General features: G+C 33.4%; 1 protein-coding gene across 3 annotated transcripts in view; it reads right to left on the bottom strand.

The window, feature by feature from the left end:
- LOC145293111 (ras-related C3 botulinum toxin substrate 2-like) overlaps positions 1–22,574 on the bottom strand; it is a 229,951-nt gene that overhangs the window by 7,896 nt on the left and 199,481 nt on the right. For all 3 annotated transcript variants that reach the window (XM_080139490.1, XM_080139491.1, XM_080139492.1), the window contains 2 exons: positions 15,934–16,069; positions 3,310–3,424 (listed from right to left, as the gene is read on the bottom strand). In XM_080139490.1, coding sequence (XP_079995616.1) covers positions 3,310–3,424; positions 15,934–16,049 — 231 coding nt within the window. In that variant the 5' untranslated portion in view covers positions 16,050–16,069. The remainder of the gene's footprint in view (positions 1–3,309; positions 3,425–15,933; positions 16,070–22,574) is intronic.

Here is a 22,574-nt window from a genome sequence, read left to right as displayed (position 1 = left end):
AAAAAAAAAAAGTTTTCACAATCTCACTTCAACATTTTTTTTATTTCTACTTTCCACTTAAACATTTAAACACTATAACTTCTAGTGTAAAAGAAAGTAAAAAATAAAGTGTAGAAAATAAAAAGCATCATAACTTCTAGTACCACGCAAGGACATAGAAATTCCTAGGTTGGTATCCCAGGGAGGGAGGGGGCGGGGTTAATCCACTGGAAAAACTTTAGCAGTTGTACCAAAAAGTGTGGTTCTTTCCACACAAAGTCTTCACCACTATAAACAATTCATGTATGGATTTCCAAACAACTTAGTTGTTGTGGTGAACCTCATATGTCGAAATCAATGAGAAAATCACACAAATTTAGATACTTTCAAAGTTCACATGTAAAAATTCCAGATACTGACCAGATAGAAAAAAATCTGAAGTTTTTGCGGAGGGGGTTGTGATAAGCAGGAAAATTAACTTACAAACTTTGAAGTATTCTAAGATGCCAAAAAAAATTTTTTCAATTCATTCTAATCATTATCCATAGATACTATCATTCTTGGTCTAATGTCAGGGGCGATAATGAAAAATTCTTACAACAATATGAAATATTAGATTTTAATGTGTTTAACAAAGATTAAATAAGTTAAATATTTCACGAATTATGAGTTAACTGTTTCTTATTTTAATTATATTTTTATAGACCACGAGTTAACTCTCTTTCTCGTTTTTCATTTAATTATTTCTTTTTCTAAATGTATATATCATTCAAACATGGTAGTGTTTGAATATATAGTTAAGTAGCAGTTTCAGTCATTTAGAACTGCTTTAAAGCTTCATCGCTCACTCATTTTTCGACCAAATTTCAAACAATTATTAAAGTTTATAGATCACCTTCTCAGCTATATTGTGAAAAAACGTTTTTCAATTTTTGTTCAGTAAAACAAAATGATGAATTTTCTGGTGTTCAAAATCGTAAAAATATATAAGGAAATGAACAACGCCTTTTATGACTGGTTTCCATAGCACCATGTCGAATGACTACTGTTGCTATTAATTTGAAAGGCGCTCATCTGAACTTCAATCTATGGTCGCCCCTCGCCAGACTTTCACGAAAAACACTCATCTAGCCAGAACCACTATCAACAATTCCCCACACTCTTTATCTGTGCCTACACCTAAACGTAGATTCCATGAACAGGGCTTCTTTCTTAGAACTGCTCGCCTGTGGAACTATTCTGTTTGCCTGCTTTCCAGCTGACTACAATCTGATTGTCTTCAAGTCCAACGTGAACAAGTTTTTATTGAACCGTCCCCCTAAGTAATCCAAGTTACAAAATTCCCACTAATGTCTACTATGCTAAAATCACAATGACTAATGTATACCCATTAACCTTTATCCTCGAGTGGCCTCTGGGCCTTGATAAGTGGTGACCCCTCCCCATGTAAAAAAAAAAAAAGAAAAAAAAGAAGTAACAAGTGAAACAGAGACAATAAAAGCATGAAAGGGGATTTTATTGAAAGGTGTTTATGGGGGCAAAAAAATTAACACTGAAATTAAACACAGAACAAGTGAATTGATTGGAAGCCTGGAAAAATCATGGATTACAATAGAAAAATGCAAGCATGAAAAGTAATATGGTTAAGCTTAAACATGGAAAAGTAAAGGACTAATTGTTAAAACTGGAAAAGAAAAGGACAAAATATTCTAGTAAAAAATATAATAAATTTATAACTTAAAATATTGCAACATTAGGATTTTTTTTAATTCAATTTATAACATTATATAATCAATTCTTAATTCTGCAATATTTCAAGTTATAAATTTATTATATTTTTTACTAGAATATCTTGTCTTTTTCTTTTCCATTTTTAACAACTAGTCCTTTACTTTTCCATGTTTAACCTTAACCATATTACCTTTCATGCTCGCATTTTTCTATTCTAATGTATTAATAAATAGAACACTTAACAGCTTGTCAAAGTTAACAACATCTCATTGTGAATAGAAGATATAGATGTAAGTAGGGTTGGATCAAATACAATTGTATTTGTATTTCAATTGTTAAAAGTCAGTATTTGATCCAACCCTAGATGTAAGTATAAGAGATGTCAGACAAAAATTTTTCCCAAACAATTTCTAAAAACACCCTTATCAATACAGTAGCAATATTGCATGCAGTTATGAATTTCACTGATGTAGTAATGATAATGTAAAATATACTTTAATTTTGTACTGCAACAATATTATAATAACGCAAGTACAGGAGGACATATAGCGTAGTTAACCATATTGTATTACCGTACTATAAAATCATTTTCTCTGCATAGAACATATGTATTAGAATGGAGAACAAATGGAACAATTTTAAGGCAAGCTTAGATAAATACAGTACGCAGAATCCAAGTAATAATAATACAGTATAATTCAGTAATAATATGAATTAAAAACATTATTAATACACGGTCACAAAAAATATGCATAAATTGTATGCATTTATAAAAAATGTAATAATAAGCGAAAAAAAATTTAATATTGATCTAGCGAGAAAACCACTAAATTAGCAACACTATTTACCAAGCATACATTTTTATAACCTTATGACACTAGCCCAGTATACTGGCATACGAAGCGATAGGATTAAGAGCCTAATCTGCGAATATGCATGGCCATGAATGGGGAACTGCAAACAGGCGAGGGCATACCATATAAGTCGGTCGCCTCAATCCAATGTTCCATGACAAAAATATCAGGTGAAAATCTCAATCATTATTTAAAACAATGAATTTTTTTTTTAAATTTAAAATCATACAGAGTTACGAATAATTTAAAGAAAAAGATTTGATTTCTTTTCCAGAATTTCCCTATATATATAAAAAAACAAAACTAAAGACAAACCTGTATGATGTACGCACTCATGACAAAATAAAAATATTATATCCCAAAAATCACGGAAATTCATCATGTAATTTTATTTAAAAAAAAAAAAAAAAAAAAAAAAAAAAAAAAAAAATCAAATTTCAAAAATATCTGGGGAGCGACAGTTTTGCATGTCATTTTGCAACAAAAAAATGTCAAAAAACAAAAGATAACTCAAGAATGATTCATACTTACTACATTTGTATAATGCCTACAAATTTCCATTAATCGCTTAAAAATGATTTTCTTATTTAATACTAAAACTATCATGAATATGTATATCGTATACATTTTTCTTTATTCTTGTGTTTTAATACAGGGGAAGTTCTGAATAAGAGCCGGTGCTTCTTCAACTTCTGCAAATATCTCTGCAAGATTAAAAATATTTAATCAAATTTATTATTATTACCTGTGGATAAGAGAGTGGTCGTAAACGATCATAATCTTCTTGACCGGCTGTATCCCACAAGCCAAGACTAACAGGTATCAAATCAACCATCATATTGGCTGTGTAGTTGTCAAAGCTGCAAAGACAAAACATTTCAAAATGATTCATTGTAACAAGATAAGATAGAAACATTTTTTATTAAATAATACAGAATGTTTTTGTTTTTTTATTATACTAAATGTGAGTCAATCAAAAATGGTCTTCCTAGGGTCAATCAAAAATGGTCTTCCCCTAATATAATTTAACCCATTAACAACCATGGTCTCCTTTTTCTAGGATCAGAGTGATAATTTAACCATATTTCAGCAACATCTGCATTTTTCAGAGATATTTATAGTTTGTCATAAAATTGGAATGTCTTTCAAATATTATAATTACTCTTCTGATGTAGACTGGCAACATTGAGTGAAAGGATCTTTTATTCAATCAAAATATTTTGAGTAGCCTTATATTAACCCACTGACATTTTTCTATATGCTATGAATTCTCTAAGGCTGCTGTAAAGAAGGTGGGCTTTCTCTACGGAGTTAGAAAGTTATTCACAATTTGCCCATGAACGGAGTATTGTTGTCACATCTGAGTTTGTGCATCTAGCACTACTTTTGCTATTAGGCAGGGTCCAAAAAAAGTCTCAAATCTAATACATCTCGCAGTATCAACCACACTCCAACGCCTGCCTCATCATCGCAATGTTGCATCCCTGTACCTGTTTTACAAGTACTTAAATGGAATGGGTTATGATGAACTCATGGCACCTGTGCCCGACAACGTACTTACTACAGATTGATCTGAAAACAACAAAATCCCATTTCACTGTTAAGGTCCCTTCTTTCAGACTGCTAGACTTTGGAATTCCTTCTGTTTCTTGCTTCCATAACTGTACCGACCTGCAGAAATTTAAATGTTATGTCAACAAGCATCTCTCTGCTCAACTCCCCACAGTTCCCTGTTAGACATGATCTTAAATAGTAGTCCATTACGTTCCAAGTGGAAATATGCCTTGTTCGGAAATGAAAAAAAAGTAAAAATAAATCCTTGAGAATACATATTAAGTATGAAGTTATACTTACAAATTTTTTTTGGCAAAACATTAAAAATAAAAATGGGGCACTAAATTCATGCTAAAATAGACTTCAGTTCTGGGATTGAGTTATATTTGAAAAAGAAAAATTATTTTAATTGTTATAAGCCGTAATTTGTAATTAATTGAAAATTCACTTATTCCTCTCTTAATAATCTATGTATTTCTCTTGACCCTCTATTGTTATGTTGATTCAATCACCTAATGTTTCTTTATGTCTCTGTAAACATTTAGAGAAAAAGTAGTCTCTTATTGGTGACATTATCAATCTATATATGTACCATGGCACCAAATAAAAAAAGTCTACACTTGTCATTTTCCCAAAAACTGCAAATTTAAGCTAAATTGAATTAACTGTTTAAACAACCTACACTTCATCTGATTCGCCTTTTATTCCTCTATAATTTTACCTGTTCATATTTTACTTTTAATTGAAGTATCCTAGTGTTCACATCAATTAAAAAAAATTAACTTCAAATCGAGAAAGCAAAAAGAATCTCCCCAGCAACAAATGAGCTTAAAACCAGCTTAAAATATCCACCTTTTAAGCAACAAAGAATTTCTAATCATAATTATTGTTGTTCCAGGTTATACAAGGTAACATTTAGTTCATATGCCTCGGCTTTTTCTTAGTGATCATCAGGAACTCATTAATCTCTACCTTTCTGATTTATCCAATTGAGAAATCGGCCACAGATTGAAATATGATGAGAAAATGGTACAAATGATTGTGCAAAAGCATCAAAATACCAACAGTGTTCATGATACCCCTAAATCTGGTCATACTAGAGTTACTTCTTACAGGGAAGATAATGCTATCAAGATCCGAAGCTTCAAAAACAGATTTGAAACAGCTCCCCAGATCCAGCAACAGTGTAATTGTGTTAAAAAATGCTCTCTCTCTCTCTCTCTCTCTCTCTCTCTCTCTCTCTCTCTCTACAGTTAAGAACAGATTGAAGGAATTTAATTTGCAACGCTGTGTTGCAAGATGCAAGCCAATGATTTTCGTAAAGAACAGAAAGCGCCATCTAGACTTCATCAGATGCAATGAAGATCATGACTCTTCATATTGGTTGAAAGTGATTTATAGCAATGAAAGCAAGTTCAATAGGCTAGGCAGTGATGGTAGGCAGTATGTCCATCAAAGGAAGGATGAATAATTTAATCCTAGGTACACAATTTCAACGCTTCAAGTTTGTAGAGGTTCAATTTTGGTGTGGGGCGTTATTAGTGGCAATAGTCCAGAGTATAGTTTGCTTGCAAGGTCAAATTAATTCAACCAAGTACATTAGTATACTAATTGAGCATTTTCTACCCTACTTTGGCCGGAATTTGGATTATAATCCTATCTTCATGTAAGATAATGCTCCTATTCACACACCTGGTAATGTCAAAAGGTTTTTTGAAGAGCATGATATTCCGTGTTTGGATTGGCCTGCACAATCTTCAGACCTAAATCCTATCAAAAACGTATGGCTTTACATAAAGCAACAGCTACGCAATGATAAAATTTTAAATTTGGAAGAACTTTGGACAAAAAATAAAGAGAGATAGGATGCCCTTTCACCAGAATATTGCTGCAGACTAATTCAAGGAATGCCCAAAAGATTGCAGGCTGCCAAATTGCAGAAGAGCTAGGCTACTAAATATTAACTAGTTCATTATGTTCCTGTTGTATTTGTGTTGTATTAAATATTCTAAAGTTACATTTAAATAGCAATTTTCCATTGTGTGGAGTTTCTTTTTGCTTTGAAGTTATTTTTTAAATTGACATGAACACTAGGATATTTCAATTAAAAGTCAAATATGAACAGGTAAAATTATAGAGGAATAAAAAGCGAATCAAATGAGGTATAGGTTGTTTAAACAGTTACATTCAATTTAGCTTAAATTTGCGATTTTTGAAAAACTGAAAAGTGCAGACTTTCTTTTTGGCACCACTACATGTCTGTACACACCACAAACACATATGTAAATTAGATAGCAAAATAAGAACTCTCTTCCACTTCTATATTAAAATAATAAAGAGTAATAAGAATACTTCTATATAATAACAGTTATAATATAAAAGCAATCTATGTATGCATTCAGACTGGCTGTGACTGCGGCTAGATTTTTTTTTATGGAAATCACTTGAGACAAGGCATGGAGCCACTTATTGTAAAGAGCTAACAAGAATGAAAGCTGATTACTGCAAAGACAAGAGATGCCTTTTTTTTTTTTACATGGCAGTCACCACTTATCAAGGCCCAGAAGCCACTTGGGGATAAGGGTTATTTTGTGTACAGTAATCAATGGGATAGTGTTGCAGTATTCATTAGTATTGCAGATTTGATAAAGTGTCATTACTTGGGCGGGGGGGGGCGGTTCATCAGGAATTTGTTTATGTTGGACTTGAAGACATCCATTTTGAAGTCAGGAGGGAAACAGGAAAATGGTAGAGAGTTTCACAGGCATGCATGTTCTAAGAAAGAAACTTTGTTCATGAAATCTGTTTTGATTTAGATACAGATAAAGAGTGGGGAAAATTTTTGACAGTAGTTTCAGCTAGATGGGTGTTTATCGTGAAAGATTGGCGAGGGGGACCAGAGAGTTCAGACGAGCACCTGCCATGGAAATAACGATAAAACAAAGATAGGCTCGCAACGTCTCTTCTGTGGGAGAGAGGTTGCAGGGAAGAGAAAAGGGCATCCCCCACTAAACCACAAAGTCTATTTTGTACTCTTTCAAGGCAGGATAGGCTGTTTTTAGCAGCTCCTGCCCAGATGTGGCAGCAGTATTCCATCCTTGGACGTACTTGCCTTTTATATAGATAGAGAATTGCATCAGTAGTGAGATATCTTCTGGAGCGGTAAAAGGATCCCATCATTTTTCCAGCGACTTTGGCAACAGACTTGATGTACATGTTCCATTTCAGATCAAGAGTAAAGGTCAAGCCCAGAAGCTTGTCAAAACATGGGGCCTCCTCTAGACGAGAGCCATCCATTTCAATTAATGCCATATGGGAATCAGAGCGTTGATGATGTAAAGATAAGAGCTTGGTTTTAGATGCATTAAAGGTAACCAGCCACCTCTTCCCCCACTGTACCACGTGCTCAAGATCAGAGGAGAGAGAATCAAAGAACTTCTTTGATGTGTTGCCATAGATGGTCGTGTCATCAGCATAGATGTCAATGAATGATTTAAGTATGTGTTTTGGGAGATCATTGATGTAGATCAGAAAGAGAGTTGGGCCCAGGATGGACCTCTGAGGAACGCCAACATTAATACTGCGGGTCCCTGATTTTTGTCCATCAACTACTACTCTTATGAGCCTATCAGAGAGAAATGATTTAATGATTGAGAAAACATTTCCAGTTATATCATAGCTGGAAATCTTGTGAAGTAGGCCTTTATGCCATACCTTATCGAAGGCCTTTGATATGTCAAGAGCAATTGCCCTAGAAAGGAAGCCTTTGTCAAGAGATTCACTAATCCTATGAGATATAACCGTTAGCACATCTGCTGTAGATCCAGCAGAACAGAAACCATATTACATGTCACTAAGAAGGTTATTTCTTCTGATGTGGTTTACTATTTCTCTATTTAATATGGATTCCAGCAACTTACTCATAACACACAGGAGGCTTATTGGTCTGTACTGAGAGGGAAAGGACTTATCACCTGAATTCTTAAATACAGGGCATACTGGTGAGGTTTTCGAGAAGTGTTGGAAAGCACTTCTCCTTAAGGCAATGCTTAAACAGTTTTGTAAGTATGGGAGCAATGGCATATTTCCATTAAAACTGCTATCTTCTATCTCTATCTACCTATATTCTCCTGTTTTTCCTCCTTCTCCCCAAACCCTTCTTTTTCCTCCGCTCAACCCATCCTAATCTGAAAATACACACAAACACTCCTTTATATAGTAAGCAGCATTTTCTTTCCAAAAAACCAACTCCCTCACTTGACTCTCAGGGAATGACTATTTTTTTTATAAATTTTAGATATTATTCATCCAGAGCAGTGCTGATCAATAATATACCAATTTTGTGGGTGTTTTTTTTTTTTGTAGGTTTTTATTTTTATCTGGCATACTAACACACATACACACAGTGATATGAGATAAAAAGGAGAAAGAAGCAACCTTAGTAGAAGTTAGTGTTCCCAATGATGCGGAGTTAAACAGAGTCGAAATACCAAAGTCTTATGTACCTATTTACAATGCCTCCCCGCGGGACAGTTAGATACCAGGGTCGTTTTAAGGTCTTATGTATGACATGAAAAGAAACTGGAATCTTAGAAAGATCTCTATCATTCCAGTTATTATAAGAGCAACTGAACTCGTGAAAAGAATTTCAAAACTACCTGGTAAATATACTTGGTGAACCAAGTGCAAGAAAGATTCAAACAGTTGCACTTCAGGAGGATGGTCAGAATCCTAAAAAGATCTCTCTGTTGGAATACCTGAGTTAGCAGGTAAATGATTGGCATCCAGTAGGATGCTTCGTCCCAGATTGAACAAACCGATAAAAAAATTAAAGAAACAAAAAAAACAAAACAAAAAAAAACCCCAGATAACTACCTTTTATATAATAGTTAAAAAATAACTGAGTTTTTTTTTTTGTCTGTTGTCGGCATGTCAATGGTTCATTTTATGTCAAGTACTTCTGGGTTCGAGAGAGGGAGTCCCTTTTGTTTTAGTTGATATATGCTTTGTTTTAATTTTTTGGTAGAGGCCAATTATATTTTAAAGCATGAAAGTAAATACATAACTGATTTCTTTGCAACGGTTTTGTTTTTAGCAAAATATCAGTAGTAAGTCCGTTGTTAATTTGAAATAAATTTTTTTAAATAATCATAAATTTTGTATTATTTGGATTCATCAGGCTACTGTTCTCATCTTGTGTGTGATTCTCACAACGTTTCGATCGATGTGATCTCCGACCTTCTTCAGGTGTATCTTGTATATGGCATAGCTGACCATATCTGGAAGGAAAAGGGAAACCATCTACCATTATGGGACGAAGTAAAAATTATAGACAGAGATGAACGATGGAGAGTAAGACGACTGAAAGAAGCAGCACACATGCTGGGAAATAACTAACTATTAAGTAGACCTAGTATAGAATTTAATACAATATGAGAACAAGTAATTATAACCAATAGATAATATATACATATAATAAGTAAAAACATTAATATATGTAAAAAGAGAGAGAGATACGTTAATATATAGTAATAATTAGTAATAAATAGTGATATTTACAACTAAAAATAAAAAATAGGTTTAAGGCTCCTAAAATTCGTACTAGAATTGTCCGCAAGGACCTGTGTCGCAGTTGTTAGAGTACTTGGAAAAATCAATTGTAAAAAGTGATATTCTCTTGAAGGTTGAAGGTTCAATCTTCAGTGTGGGCGACCGTAAAATGCAATTGCGAATTACTTAGGACCTCTATCCAGTCATGGCTGACGGAACAAGAGCACGCTAACCCCGTAATGTAAATAAAGGGTTCCACTCAAAATTCCATCCAAATTCCTGAGTTCGACAGAAACATTTCCGAGTTCGACAAGATACACCCGAAGAAAGTTGGAGGTTACACCGACCGAAACGTTGCAAAAATGACACTCAAGATGAGAACAGTAGTCCGATGTATCCAAATAATACGAATAACCAATCCTCATCTAAAAAATTCAGAAAAATCATAAATTTGTATTAACTTTGCTTTACTTCAATGAACTTACTGCACATATCTCCTCAATGTAATCCCCCCCCCCCGTCTGTCCAATCAAACATGCAGCAAAATCCCACCTTTGGAATTACCTTCTGCTTCTCCCATTTCCCTGACTTTACCAATATGCAAAATTTTAAATATAACGTGAACTTACATCTTGCAGCACAATTCCCCTCTTAAGACGCCCCCTATAAATCTGGCCCAGTTGATAGTAGTCCCCTATGCATCATTTGGAACTAAAAAAAAAAAAACTTGGACAATTACAAACAAGCTAACTAAACCAGTTTCCAAAATCAGAGAGTGAAGTTGTTTGACTCTCAAGCCATTAAAATATTTTTTAAATGAAAGCAAAAATATTCAATTTATTTGGCAAAAAATAAAATAAGCGTGCTTCAATAGCATATATGGAAAGTGTGGTAGAAATGTACACAAAAGAGAACATAAGAGTCCAGCATTTGTCCAAATTTACCCTGAAATTGTTGTGGGTGCATTTATTAACTCACTTGGAAGTCTTTTCAAAGATTCAAGGATTCTGATTGATCTGATTTCAGTTCAATCGAAATCGATGGTGAAATAGTTTCTTCTAGTGTCCATGTTTCTGGTGGAGGAGTGAATAAGTCGTCCTAAGGTATATGGTAATTAGCATTGAGGAAATGGCAGACCAAAATGAGATCACTGTGTAATCATCAGTGCTCAATGGAGAAAAGGTTCAGCTTTCGAATTCTTATTAAAGTTGAACATTTTTTGCCCTTCTTGTACTTTCAATTAATCTTTTATTTCTGATAGAAATATTAAACACACTTTTTTAATGCTTTTTTTATTATCCATCCCTGACAACACTGAACAGTCCTACTAACAAAGAATAAAGAAAAGTCAGTAGGCCTCCAATATCATCTCTGTTAAAACTAATCCCATGGCTTTGTTTGAATTCATTGCTTTGTTTCATAAAATTAAAAAAAAAATTATTCAGTGAAATGAGAAAAACAAGAATATAATAGTTTAAAATTGACTAAGTTGCACTTTAGGTAAGTGGGCGTGATGGAAATTAAATGCGTTATTTTTGCTACTGTCCTCTTAATTGTTGGGAAATAATATGACATTAGCCAAATTCAAATGCCAGACAGGCACGTTTTCACACAACGTAATTTATATTCTTGTACAGTGACTAATCTCTAGAAATCTCCAGAAATTCTAGATTTACAAACACGTTTCTGAATTTTTGAGATGAGGATTGATTATTTGGATTCTTTAGGCTACTTCTCTCATCGTTAGTGTTAGTTTCACATTTTGATTGATGTAATTTCTTATCTTCTTCAGGTGTATCCTATCAAACTTTGGAATCTTTCTGTCAGACTTGGTAATCTGCATGAAATTTTTGCAAGGATCCATGGCATAGTGGATAAGATACTTGGTAAAATTCAGTTGTAAGTTGAAGGTTCAATCTTCAGTGTGAACAACATTCAAAATACAATTGCAAATCATGGCTGATGGAACGAGAGCATGCTACCCCCATGAATTAAATAAAGTGTTTTGTTTAAGATTCTGAGCAGATTCCTGAGTTTGACAGAAATATTCCCGAATTTGCCAAGGTATACCCGAAGAGTCTCAGAGATTACATTGACCAAAATATTGTGCGAATCACATTTAAAAGGAGAACAGCAGTCAGCATAATCCAAATAATTCGAATTACAATATTCCTTCTTGGCCAAAATAAAATGATCCTAAATGTTCCTGTTAGTAAATTTATGAAAATATTTTTAAGTGACAAATATGGATGTGTACAGGTAGAATATTGTAAAATATTGAATATACAAGCAGAATTAATCAAATGCCTGGATGTTTTAGAAAGTGATTTGAGGAAGAAACAGTTGATTCTAAATTACAAGCCCTATCTTAAACAAATTTGGATGAGTAAAATATATTTTTTTTTAATTTTTTATTTTGTTCAAGGCAAGGATGGGGCATCCTACCAGATGCCAAACATTCACCCACTTTATCATACATTCCAACCGAGAAATCGGTGGTTAGAATCTGAATTCTAACTGTCCCTTTAAGTGCAATTGTTTGAATCTATTGTGCTTAGTTCATTGGATATATTTGCCAGTTAGTTTTTGAAATTCTTTTCTATGAGTAAAGTTGCTCTTATAATTACTGAAATGGTGGAGATCGTCCTAAGATTTCTGTTTCTTTTCATGCTGAACATAAGATGTTAGTATTTCGTTATCTTTTTCCTCTCAGTTCTGTTTAACCCAACATCATTGAGGACACTAACTTCTATGAAAGTTGCTTCTTTCTCTTTGTCCCATAAATACTGGTTTTAGGTTCACCCAAAATTATGTCAGGTGGGAGTGTGTCTAATCGCAGGTTAATGAACATGCACAGGATGTTAAAGCAGCATGACATGTACAGTCTAGCCAATCGACCTCTGACATTAACTTCCTCGTCACATTCCTTTGAGACTGATTAATTCATGAACACTCATACATGGAGCATGACAATAACAGTGCTGTATAAACTGTTGCAGCATAAAAACATCAACACAGAAAAAATAATCAGCTACAATCATGCTTAAATACGAGGGAAAATATCATTGTAAGTCAACAATACACCTGAAGACAAGGTTGCTGATTTAGAGGTTGAACTTAATAAAAAACAATACTTAAAAGATTTAGTCTAATTCCCAATGGCTACAATATATACGAACATGTTGCCCAGCATTGCCCGATCATAAATATGATATTAAATTCATGAAGATTTCATAATTATCATTATAGGGCCAATATTATATTGTACCCAATATATATTAGTGATTTCAAAAGTAAAAAGAAAAGATATGAATTGGGTGCCATCAACTAGAACCGAAACCAAAACATACAACTCTCCATCCTTATTTGTTACCATCTGTTCATACGCATATAAGAACATAAAAATAATATATATATATATATATATATATATATATATATATATATATATATATATATATAAATGTGTTGCAATATTTTTGATATTATAATGGGGTATGATCCCAGACAGTCGGGAGATTCTATTTATAAACGATGCTGCTAGGAACTGACAAATCGAATTAATTCACGTTCTGCTACCAACCAATCAGAAACCAGAATTGCTCCATAAATATTAAACTTTTTCTGTAGCAATTTCGCATATTTTTTCCGTCTCGATACGGTAAGAATATTTTTCTCTGTGGAACTGTCTACTGCAAACAAGTCCCCTCTCAGGACTTGTGTGTAACAACGAACCATCGGAAACTGTTCTGTCTACTGCAAACCAGTCACCTCTCAAGACTTGTTTAGAACAACGAACCATCGGAAACTGTTCTGAAACTAAACATGGCCTTACACTTCTAGAAAATGTATATTTGCACATGCATAAAGATGTTTAGTTGATTTACACCTAACAAGTTCCAATTTTTTGCACTTTTACTTCTTAGTAGCCATTTTTACCAGCTAAAAACCAAATCAAATTTGTTCTACAGATCCAAATCTCCTATATATCAAGTTTCAAGTCCATACATCAGAAATTGACAAGAATAGTTTGGTAGAGACTACTCCTCACAAAGACAAACAAAGCCACACATATATATATATATATATATATATATATATATATATATATATATATATATAATAATCGCGTTGACACACCGGTTCTCGTCAGATCACCGAAGTTAAGCAATGCTGGGCCTGGTTAGTACCAGATGGGTGACCATTTGGAAATTCTAGGCGCTACGTGTGCTCTCCGCTTATCTCAGCATTTATTTCCAGTTGTCCTGTACATGCACTTCACTTGCCACTGGTATTTAACCATGTCGACTCAGGAGAGGTGTGGTTGGAGATAGTGCACCTTCTGCCACAACAATTTCATGTGCAGACACCTCTATGTGGGTATCCATAGTCTGTCAAAAACTGAAGGAGCCTCGTCTCTCTCTCTCTCTCTCTATATATATATATGATAAAGGATTCATCCAAACCCTATAAAAATACAACAGTTTTGTAAAAAACAAACACTTTTTTCTTGGACAAAGAAGGATGTCACAAAACATCTTTAACATAAATAGGTTAAAAAAACAAAAAAACTTTAATAATGATAATTAATCTGAAGCAAAAAAAATTAGATCCAATATTCAGAATGTTTCTGTTCTTGTTTTTAAGGAAAGTGGTATTTGATCAATACTGCTGAGTGCGATAATATAAAATACTGCTTTGTTTTTAAAACCGCAAAACAGTTTTTCATGGTAAACAACTGATGATCCTTATAATATTAGGACTGTCATAAATTCATGTAATCAAACTAATGCAGTGATTGAAATTGATTGACAAAAGAATTTTCCAACAAAAACTTGGGATTAAAGGTTTGTTTTTTGATTTTTTAAAAATTTTAAATGCTGAATAACTTCCAAGACTATGTATATGTATATATAAATTAAATTCTTAAAAAAAATTAAAAAATTTTTTTTTTTTTTAAAAGACATGTCAATAAATAAGAAAAGATATAAACAGATACACTTTTCATATTGATTTTTATACTTACATATATACTAGGATGGAGACCCGACTTTGCCCAGGGTTGAATAATGATCAGTGAATGTACTACACTTCCATATTTTTATTGTCATCGAAATCGGTAAAATCGAACATTTCTTTCAATCAAATCAATTAATTGCCTGCTCTAGTTGAGAACCCATCACAGTGCACCGGGAGGAAGCTTCATATGCCTCCTCGCAATGACTTAGTCCACAATACCTTATAGTCTACATGGCACTGTAGAGAATTTCTGTTAATTTTATCAAATTATTTTTCATATATAATGGCTTGAATTAAAATTTAAAATGCAAAAGTCAAGTATCATGCTTCAATTGTGTTCTAAACAGAAACATTCTTTTTGATTGCATATCAAAGTACCTACTCTTGATTTTATATGTTTTGCCTTACTGCTTGTACGGTGATAACAGCTTGAATTTAAGTTTAAAATGAAAAAAGTCAAGTATCATTGTGCAACTGTGCTTTAAACAGAAACATTCATTTCGAACGTGCCCATATATCAAAGAATCTACTCTTGCTTTTATATGTCGGGCCTTTTGGCTTGTGTGATAATAAAACTTGTCAAATGCACTTGTGATGTTAGGCTGTGTAAGGTGTTAACTTTGGTCAAAATTGGATTGTTTCTTCTTTCATGGGATTATTTCGATTATCTATTATCAATACTTATCGAAAACATTCCAATGCTAAGCCTATCCAAGAACACTGCCAGGCACATAAAGTACCTTTGTGTGAAATTTCATAAAAATCAGCCCAGACGCTTTTGAGTCCATAGGGAACTCACACAAAGACACAGTTCTTTTTAAATTATAGTAGATATATAAATAGAGATATTTTCAGACCAAAGAAATAAACAATATCTTATAAAAGATAAAATTGGTATTCATCTAAAACATTATATTACATCATACAGATGAGATTTGAAGACAGGATAGGTATTATTAAAACGAGCAACCTTTTGTGTTCAAGACTATATTTTTCTACATAGTCACCACCATTCTCAATGCGCTTTTACCAGCGATGAACAATCACTGTGCATCACCATCCGTTGAAAACTAAGATCAGAATTTTAAACCTTCCAATCAGGCAGGTTTGTCAGGTTAAATTTTATTCACACAATTTCTTCTATAGCTGATGATGACTGAAGGTGAATTAAGTTCAATCTTAGACATCATCAGATCATAACATTTGAGTAAATAATATAATGGTTGATAAGAAAAGGTTTCCTTACACTGTTGGTACATATTCACCAGGAAAACTGTCTGTAGTATATGATATTAGCATACAAGTCTTGCCAACAGTTCCATCTCCAACCACAACACACTTGATCGGACGACCTTGTGCCATCTTGTATCACCTCTTTGAACCTGGAAGAAAGAACAGAAAAACAAAACATTAAAATAAAAATTAAATTAAAATATAAAACTTACACAAAATGATGAAACTTATTTGTATGCCAAATGAAAATAAAATTTTGCTAATAAAATTGCAAATTTATTCTTGATTCCATTTCTTAGGTACATTTTTCAGATGCTTGGAGGTGACAGTGGTTAACGACAGACTGATGACCTAGGTATGTCAAATTTGAATCCAGTTCATTCACAGAAACACTTTCACTTAGGATGTTGGCAAACTTCATGCTGTCTCTCCTGTAAGTACTTTATTTCTTTCAAGAAAGCATTCCAACTAAAAACGATTGTCAACAATAGAATCATACAAAATGAAGGAGTCTCTTTTTAGACCTACAGGTGAAGTTTGGATTGGCGACGAGAAGTCTATCTGTAAAAAGCTGTGTAAAATAGCACAGATGGCTATATGCAAATGCATGCAAAATGATGTCACTGGAAAAGAAAAAAAGACTATAAATAGGTGAAAGAGGTCAATCACGGGAGAGACAAAGTACAGAACAAAATAACGTCTGGGATCAGGTGACAGGTGTGAATGACGCTTGAGCAGACGTGATCACGTGAGTGACATCACAGCCATAGCAATGAGGAAATGGTCAATGTCAAGTTTCTTTCCAACTCCTCCAAAAACTTTAAAATGACGACCTTTGTAGTTTTCGGTGGTGCTGAAAATGAATATCATGTTTAAATTTGGGGCAGATAAGTAGTTTTCATGATATGAAGAAATTACTTTTTCAAAAAGTGGGGGATCACTTTCCTATATAAATTTAAGGTAAAATGACCACCCACTTTCTAACCACCTAGTAATTTCTTCATATCATAAAACAAGTTTAACTGATATTCGTTTTCACCCCCCCCCCCCCCGAAAACCGGCGCTGCTTTTTTTTACTAAGAGATTCGTTCATTTTTCATAAGTTAGGACAGGACGCTAATAATGCTGTCAGTAAGCTTACACAAGTGGTTAACAAAAATATACTTGTGTTTTTTGTTCATTTTTTTTTTTTTTTTTTTTAAGGTGAGTATTCAATTATAGAACTTGTATAGTTTTTAGCAGGTGCTTTGCTTCTGTAGTTTAATTAACGGTTTTTCCATAAGTAACATGCCGACATTAACCATTAAAGCAGAAGAGTAGTCTAATATTTCACAAAAATTCTGTTTACATTAGGGGGCAGTGGAGGGGCGGGTGGTGTTGTGGCGGCAGAATTTTTGTGAAATATTAAACTTCAGAAGCACCTGTTAACAACTATACAAGTTCTATAATGAAAAAAGAACGAAAAACAAAAGTACTTTTTGTCAACTTACTGACAGCATATTTAGCGTCCTAAATTATGAGATGAAAAAATGAATGAATCTCTTGATGATAAAAAAAAAAACAGCACTGGTTTTTGGGGGTGCTAAAAACGAATATCACAGTTAAACTTGAATAATATGAAGAAATTACTAGGTGGCCAGACAGTGGGCGCTCATTTTACCTTAAATTTATATAGGAAAGTGATCCCCCACTTTTTGAAAAAGTGAATTCTTCATATCATGAAAACTACTTATCTGCCCCAAATTTAGATGTGATATTCGTTTTCAGCACCACCGAAAACCTATAAAAATCGTAATTTTAAAGTTTTTTTGAGGAGTATGAAAGAAACTTCACATTGACCGAAGAAATAAATGCTGTTACAGTTGAATATAAAAAATAGCAGCAAGTGCAGGGAATATATACCAGAAAGAACAGTTGGAAATAATCCACTATGGCTATACAATTCCTACAGCTACGTAGCTTAAAAACGGAGATATTAAAACTGACATAGTGATATGAGACGAGGAGCAACCTTAGCAAAAATTAGTTTCTCCAATGAGTCTGGGTTAAACAGGACTGAAAGGGAAAAGACAACGAAATACCAAGATTTATGTTTGACATGAAAAGATTTGATGTTTGACATGAAAAGAAACTGAAATCTTAAGGAAATCTCTAGCATTCTAGTTATTATAGGAACAACTGGACTCATAGAAAAATAATTTCAAAAACTACCTGGCAAATATACCTGGTGAACCAAGTGCAAGAGAGATTGAAACAATTGCACTTAAAGGGACGGTCAGAATCTTTTAAAGATCTTTCAGTTGGAATATCTGAGTAAATATCTCTGCTGGACAATATATAAAAGACTGAATATAGAATGCAGCAGCAAATCCTTGGAACATGTTTACCAGAAACAACAGTTAGAAATAAGTCATACACCATCCATTATAACTATACAATCTCTACAGTTACGTACATTGAAAACGGAACCATTAAAACTGACAGTTATATGAGACAAGGACGAGACAGGAACAACCTTAGTGGAAATTGGTTTCCCCAATAATACTGTGTTAGACAGAACTGAAAGGGAAAAATAATGAAATACCAAGGCCTTATGTATGACATGAAAAGAAACCGGAATCTTAGGAAGATCTCCATCATTCTAGTAATTATAGGAACAACTGAACTCCTAGAAAAAGAATTTCAAAAACTACCTGGCAAGAAGAAAGAAGCAACCTTAGTAAAAATTAGTGTCCCCCAATGATACCATGTTAAACAGAACTGAGAGGGAAAAGATAATGAAATATCAAGTTTTATGTACAACATGAAAAGAAATTGGAATCTTAGGAAGATCTCTATAATTCTAGTAATAATAGAAGCAACTCATGCAAAGAATTTAAAAAACTACCTGGCAAATATACTCAATGAACCAAGTGCAAATAATTGCACTTAAAGGGACGATTAGAATCTTAAAAGTACTTCTCATTTGGAATGTCAGAGATAACAGGTGAATGTCCGGCATCCACTAGAATGCTCCATCCCCAGCATAAACAAAAGAAAACTGTTAAAAGAAAGGGGCGTGGGAGTATGTAAAATGTATTTTCGTTTTTCATATCATGTAATACGGCGGTTTGCTTTGGAAACGTGAAGTGCAAAACATGGTGTTCATTTGAAGAGATTAAGCGAAGATACAATTTAAATTGTTTTGAATAAAAGTTGGTTCATCTGCTCAACCAGTCAACATTGATGCATAATAACTAAATACCCTTGGATTAATATACCAACGAGGTGAACCTTGGACACGCATGTACACATGTATAAAATAAAAAACACGTACGCACGACAGCAAGAAATAATGTACGTACAATGTGTAAGCTGTTCCAACTCGCTTTCATCTTCTTCCTATCTTTGATATCTTTTGCTATCAAAGCGCCAAGAAAAATATTTGGACAACATTAGTTAGGAAAGATAACACAGGAAGGAAGGAAAGGAGATGTAGGGAAAACGTGAAACACCAGTAGCATCCTGGCCATCAACTGATCTCCTCCTCATCTTCATCCCTCCCAGAGATTTTTACAAAGTCACCTAATTAGGTAAGCATTTAACGTAATGTACAACAGCCAAGTCCCAAGAACTTTAGAGATGAATCCTAATCTCAAGCTTGCCAGTTTCCACTAAAAATTAGGTTAGCATTTCTTTTAATAGAAATGGTTAGCACAACAGCAATATCATCTATTTCCTTATATGAACATAAACTTTAGAAATAACAGAAATTAAGAAGTTTGAGATATCTCTCTCTATATATATCTATATATATATATATAACTACTTCATTTACTCACATAAATTAATATACGAAAGTATAAATTTATGCGTAAACTTTAACATCCATGACAGGGGTTGCTTTTTTAGTTTCACATTGTCAATATCAGCAACAGAGAGATGAAACATTCACATCATAAATGCATAGGTTCCGTTATAACAATGAAATTAGCAATCCTCTGATCCATTAAGGCAAAATAAAAAAAAAAGTAGGAAGCATCACTTTTCGAACGCTCTTCATATATAAATACTTTCAGTTATTATCCACATGCATATATTTCATCTTCCTCGGGAATCATCACTGTAGAGCTATAACTGTTCTGTAGTGATGGGACGATTCCAATATTTTTCATGAATTCCGTTTTAAATTTCCCATCCAATTACTGATTCTGATGTTTTTTTTTTTTTAGATCTGTGTGTATATATATATATATATAGCAGTTCAGCCTGGCTTTGCTTGGGCCCTAGGTACTGTTCATAATTTGCCCTACATGTGAATACACTTTATGTAAGATTTCAAATGTTTAGACCAAAAATTGTCTGAGTAATTTTGTAGAGACCGCAGAGGTAAATTTTTTATAACTTGGACCCCAATTTAAACCCCTTAATATTTATTATTTAGGTCTCAAATCAAAATACAAAGTTTTACCCATGTCAAAATTACCTACATATAAATTTTCAAGTCATTAGACCCAAAATTGGTGGAGGAATTTGGTAGAATCTGCAACGGTCAACTCTTTCAACTTTGACCTTTTGGCAGCCAAATTTTCACCCCAAAACTGATTAAAATGCTTGCTACATGTCTGAATACCCATTATGTATAAACTTCAAATGTTTAGACCCAAAATTGGCTGAGTAATTTGCTAGACACCGCCAAGGTCAAATCTTTTTAACTTTGACCCCTTAACAGCTTAAATTTTTTACTCAAACCGATTTATCTCTCAATACCCTTTTATGTAAAATTTCAAATTAGACCAGAAACTGGCTGAGTAATTTGGTAGACACCACAGAGGCCCAATTTTTTTAACTTTCACTCCAATTTTTACCCATTAACATTTACTTTTTGGGCTCAAATCAAATTCAAATGTTTGATCCATGTCCAAGTAACCTACATTTAAAATTTCAAGTGTTTAGACAGAAAATTGGCAGAGAAGTTTGGTAGTATTTTCAAAGGTCAAATCGTTGAATTTTGACCTCTTTGACAGCCAAATTTCTGTCCGAAAACTAATTAAAAAGATTTTCCCAAATCTCAATACCCCTTATGTCAAATCTCGAGTCTCTTGACTGAAAATTAGACAGAGTTATTTGGTAGAGAAATGTACACAGATACACACACAGACATTTTCACTTTAAATATATATATATATATATATATATATATATATATATATATAGAGAGAGAGAGAGAGAGAGAGAGAGAGAGAGAGTTATTTTTCAGATTACTGTAAAAATGTATGTAATGGTGAGGGATGATCTATAGATTTTAATTTTACTGGTAGTTCAAAAACAATAAATATTTATCATTAATATAACCCATGGAAAATTTGGTTGCCAGTCTCTTAGTCAATCATGTTTAATTCTGAAATAACATTTTTCTCACAAAGATTCAATGGAAACTTATTAATATACATTTTTACCTTTAGTTTTAATTTCACAATTCTGATCTGGTCTGAAGCATGATACACTTGAAGGCCTACTAGACACTATCCTCAAGTGTCTAAGGAACATTCGAATATATATGTATCTTACAGAGAGATCAAGTGTTAGTCACCAAAATGGATTTCTGAGAATTTCGACTGAAGTAAAATAAAACAAGATGAAACATGATAGATAAAAAAATAAAATGGTGGTGAAAGACATAATCATGTTGCGGTGACACCTTCATGCAAAAAAAAAAAAAAAAAAAGAAATTTGTAAATTAACATTGGTAAAATCATCACACGTGAGCAGGATACACATGCAACTACAGAATTTAATATTTCATTTAGAAAAGCTGTTTTAACCCAATTAGAGTGTATGCCACATCAGAAAAGGGAACCCAGAGGGAATGAACTATGAAGTCACAGTGAAGTCACAAAAGTTATTAAGAATTTTGAAAAGAGTGACTTTTTAATCTCTTAAAAAGGGTTGTTGTGGTTTCATTTTAACTTCATAATTATTATCTTTACTATTATATAAAAGTCACTGTGTGTGTGTATGTGAGTTCCTTCCTCATTGGTTCTGAAATGGCTGAGCTTATCTTTTGCAAATTTCGCAAAAAAGTAATTTATATGTCTGGCAGTGTTCTTAGATATGTTTTGTACAGAAATTCACCCGAGGAGTATCAATAATCGAAAAAATCTAATCTTAAAAATAGCTTTTCTCTCTTATAGATAAAAAATGAATAATTTTTACAGGGGAATATTTTGCGTTACACTGACAGGCAGTTCTAGGAAAGAAGCTTTGTTCATGGAGTCTGCATTTAGATTTAGGCACAAATATAGAGGGGGGGGGGAATTGTTGATAATAATTGTAGCTAGTTGAGTGTTTTTTTGTGAAAGTTTAGCAAGAGGAGGGTACCATAAATTGGAGCTCTGACGAGCATTTGCCATGAAAATAATGATGACACAGACAGAGACAGGCTCGTAATGTCTATCCTGTGAGAAAGAGGTAGGGTAGAGAAAAAAGCATCACCTTTCAAAGCCAGTTCTGAACTTTATCAAGGCAGGATAGGATGCACCGAGCAGTTCCTACCCAGATGTGGCAACAGTACTCCATTTTAGGATGTACTTTTAGGATACAGATAGAGGATAAGTGAGATACCTGCTGGAGCAGTAGAATGATTCAACCATTTTCACAGCGATTTTGGCAACA

The sequence above is a fragment of the Euprymna scolopes genome, chromosome 14 (genome assembly GCF_053919585.1).
Source record: "Euprymna scolopes isolate OS-2025 chromosome 14, ASM5391958v1, whole genome shotgun sequence".
NCBI classification, from domain to species: domain Eukaryota; kingdom Metazoa; phylum Mollusca; class Cephalopoda; order Sepiida; family Sepiolidae; genus Euprymna; species Euprymna scolopes.
Note: the sequence above shows the minus strand (reverse complement) of the source record. Positions and strands in the feature narration are given on the sequence as shown.